We start from the raw sequence: 2,500 nt of genomic DNA, 5'->3' as shown, positions 1-2,500 counted from the left end.
ATCGTGAGTTGTGGGACTGAACAGTATAAAGAGCAAAATCGTGAGTTGTGGGTCTGAACAGTATAAAGAGCAAAATCGTGAGTTGTCGGATTGAACAGTGTAAAGAGCAAAATCGTGAGTTGTGGGACTGAAAGTGTTAAGAGCAAACTTTTGAGTTGTGGGATTGAACAGTGTAAAGAGCAAAATCGTGAGTTGTGGGACTGAAAGGTGTAAAGACCAAAATCGTGAGTTGTGGGACTGAACAGTATAAAGAGCAAAATCGTGAGTTGTGGGACTGAACAGTATAAAGAGCAAAATCGTGAGTTGTGGGACTGAACAGTATAAAGAGCAAAATCGTGAGTTGTGGGACTGAAAGGTATAAAGAGCAAAATCGTGAGTTGTGGGACTGAAAGGTGTAAAGAGCAAAATCGTGAGTTGTGGGATTGAACAGTGTAAAGAGCAAAATTGTGAGTTTTAGGACTGAAAGGTATAAAGAGCAAAATCGTGAGTTGTGGGACTGAAAGGTATAAAGAGCAAAATCGTGAGTTGTGGGACTGAAAGTGTAAAGAGCAAAATCGTGAGTTGTGGGACTGAAAGGTGTAAAAGAGCAAGTAAAAGTAAATAAACAGAACATTGTGAGTTGATGAACTGAAAAGTATACAGTGGAAAATTGTGAGATGAGTGACTGAAAAGTATAAGTAGCAAACTTGTGAGCAAAATGAATACGGGGAGGAGAGAGAGGGGATGATGGAGGAAGTGGAAGAGGGATGGGGGTCTGTATGTATAACTCCCCTGTGTCTGCTCAGTCTCAGCTGTTGTGGATTGTCAGTTTGGTGAAACTACCAGTGTGGAAAATGAAAATTTTCAGTATGTGCAAACTCGGTGACCATCACGTGAAATGAGTGAAAGTGTGCATGTGTTTTACAGGACATCAATTCTGGTGATCGTCATGTGAAATGAGTGAAAGTGTGCATGTGTTTTACAGGACATCAATTCTGGTGATCGTCATGTGAAATGAGTGAAAGTGTGCATGTGTTTTACAGGACATCAATTCTGGTCATGTGAAATGAGTGAAAGTGTGCATGTGTTTTACAGGGCATCAATTCTGGTGATCGTCATGTGAAATGAGTGAAAGTGTGCATGTGTTTTACAGGACATCAAGTCTGGGACAATGGAGATATCTGGATGGTGGACTCTGGTAAGTACGGCAGGTCGAAAGGACTTGGAAATATATATATATCACTGCCTCATTCTGTCTGTCAGGTTTGCCCGCAATATCTAACTCTAGAATCCTACTTCAAAATATCTTCTCTTAAATCCACCTTCTTCTCTGTTCTTCTTTTCTGTCTGCGCCAGTCTAATGTTCTAGCTCTGAACACACAGAGAGGGGGAGGGGGTCGAGGGGGAAGAGAGAGAGAGAGAGAGAGAGAGAGAGAGAGAGAGAGAGAGAGAGAGAGTACGCATGTGTCAGTGTGTTCATGTGTGTTCATTCACGCGTGTGTGTGTGAATGAGATTGCGCACGTGGTCAGGACTAGGTATGTATATATATATATATATATATATATATATATATATATATATATATATATATATATATATATATATATATATATATATGTACTTGGGCAAGACACTCTCCACTATAATCAAATTCTAGCCCAAATAGTCGGAACAACAGTTGCCTCCTCTGCTGTTCTGATGGTCATAGTCGGACACGACTGACTATCATATATATATATATATATATATATATATATATATATATATATATATATATATATATATGGTCCCAGGGTCTCTGAAGCTGTACTATAGATCAGCTCGCGCAGGGTCCTCCAGTCAGACTCCACATTCTGGTTGTCCTGAGAGGCGGATTCCAGACGATCTCCAGCAGCTCCAGAAAGGTCTGTTTGATGGTGATGTTTTTCAGCTTAGCGATGTTGAGCCGTTTTGGAGCCTTCTGGCCTTGGGGGCGTCTCTTGGGCTGGATTCGAATATTCATCTTCGAGACTACAAGGCGATGGTCTGTCCAACACTCGGCGCCGCACATGGTCTTTGTCACAGGTACATCTTGCCTATCCCTTTTCCTGACGATGACGTAATCGATGAGATGCCAATGCTTTGAGCGAGGGTGCATCCATGACGTCCTGTTACGGGTAGGGAGGCAGAAAACTGTGTTGGTTATCAGCAGTTCGTGCTCTGCACAGGTCTGAAGCAAAAGCAATCCATTTAGGTTGCAGTGGCCCACGCCATGCTTTCCAATCACTCCATCCCAGGAGATGTAGTCAGAGCCAACTCTAGCATTGAAGTCCCCAAGAATGACGAGCTTGTCTGCTTTAGGGATAGCAGCAATGACAGAGTGAAGGTCCTCGTAGAACTTCGCCTTCACTTCATCCGGGTTGGTCATGGTTGGGGCGTAGGCACTGACAATGGTGAGGTGCTTCTGGCCAGATGCCAGTGGGAGTTTCATGGTCATAAGCCTATCGTTGACTCCCTTTGGGATTCCAGCTAGCTTGCTGA

General features: G+C 42.9%; 1 protein-coding gene across 1 annotated transcript in view; it reads left to right on the top strand.

Moving 5' to 3' along the window:
* LOC143291130 (neuronal acetylcholine receptor subunit alpha-7-like) overlaps nt 1-2,500 on the top strand; it is a 33,156-nt gene that overhangs the window by 15,351 nt on the left and 15,305 nt on the right. The window contains exon 3 of the mRNA XM_076600776.1: nt 1,133-1,177. Coding sequence (XP_076456891.1) covers nt 1,133-1,177 — 45 coding nt within the window. The remainder of the gene's footprint in view (nt 1-1,132; nt 1,178-2,500) is intronic.

The sequence above is a fragment of the Babylonia areolata genome, chromosome 1 (assembly GCF_041734735.1).
Source record: "Babylonia areolata isolate BAREFJ2019XMU chromosome 1, ASM4173473v1, whole genome shotgun sequence".
In the NCBI taxonomy this organism is placed as follows: domain Eukaryota; kingdom Metazoa; phylum Mollusca; class Gastropoda; order Neogastropoda; family Buccinidae; genus Babylonia; species Babylonia areolata.
This window is presented reverse-complemented; position numbering and strand designations above follow the sequence as displayed.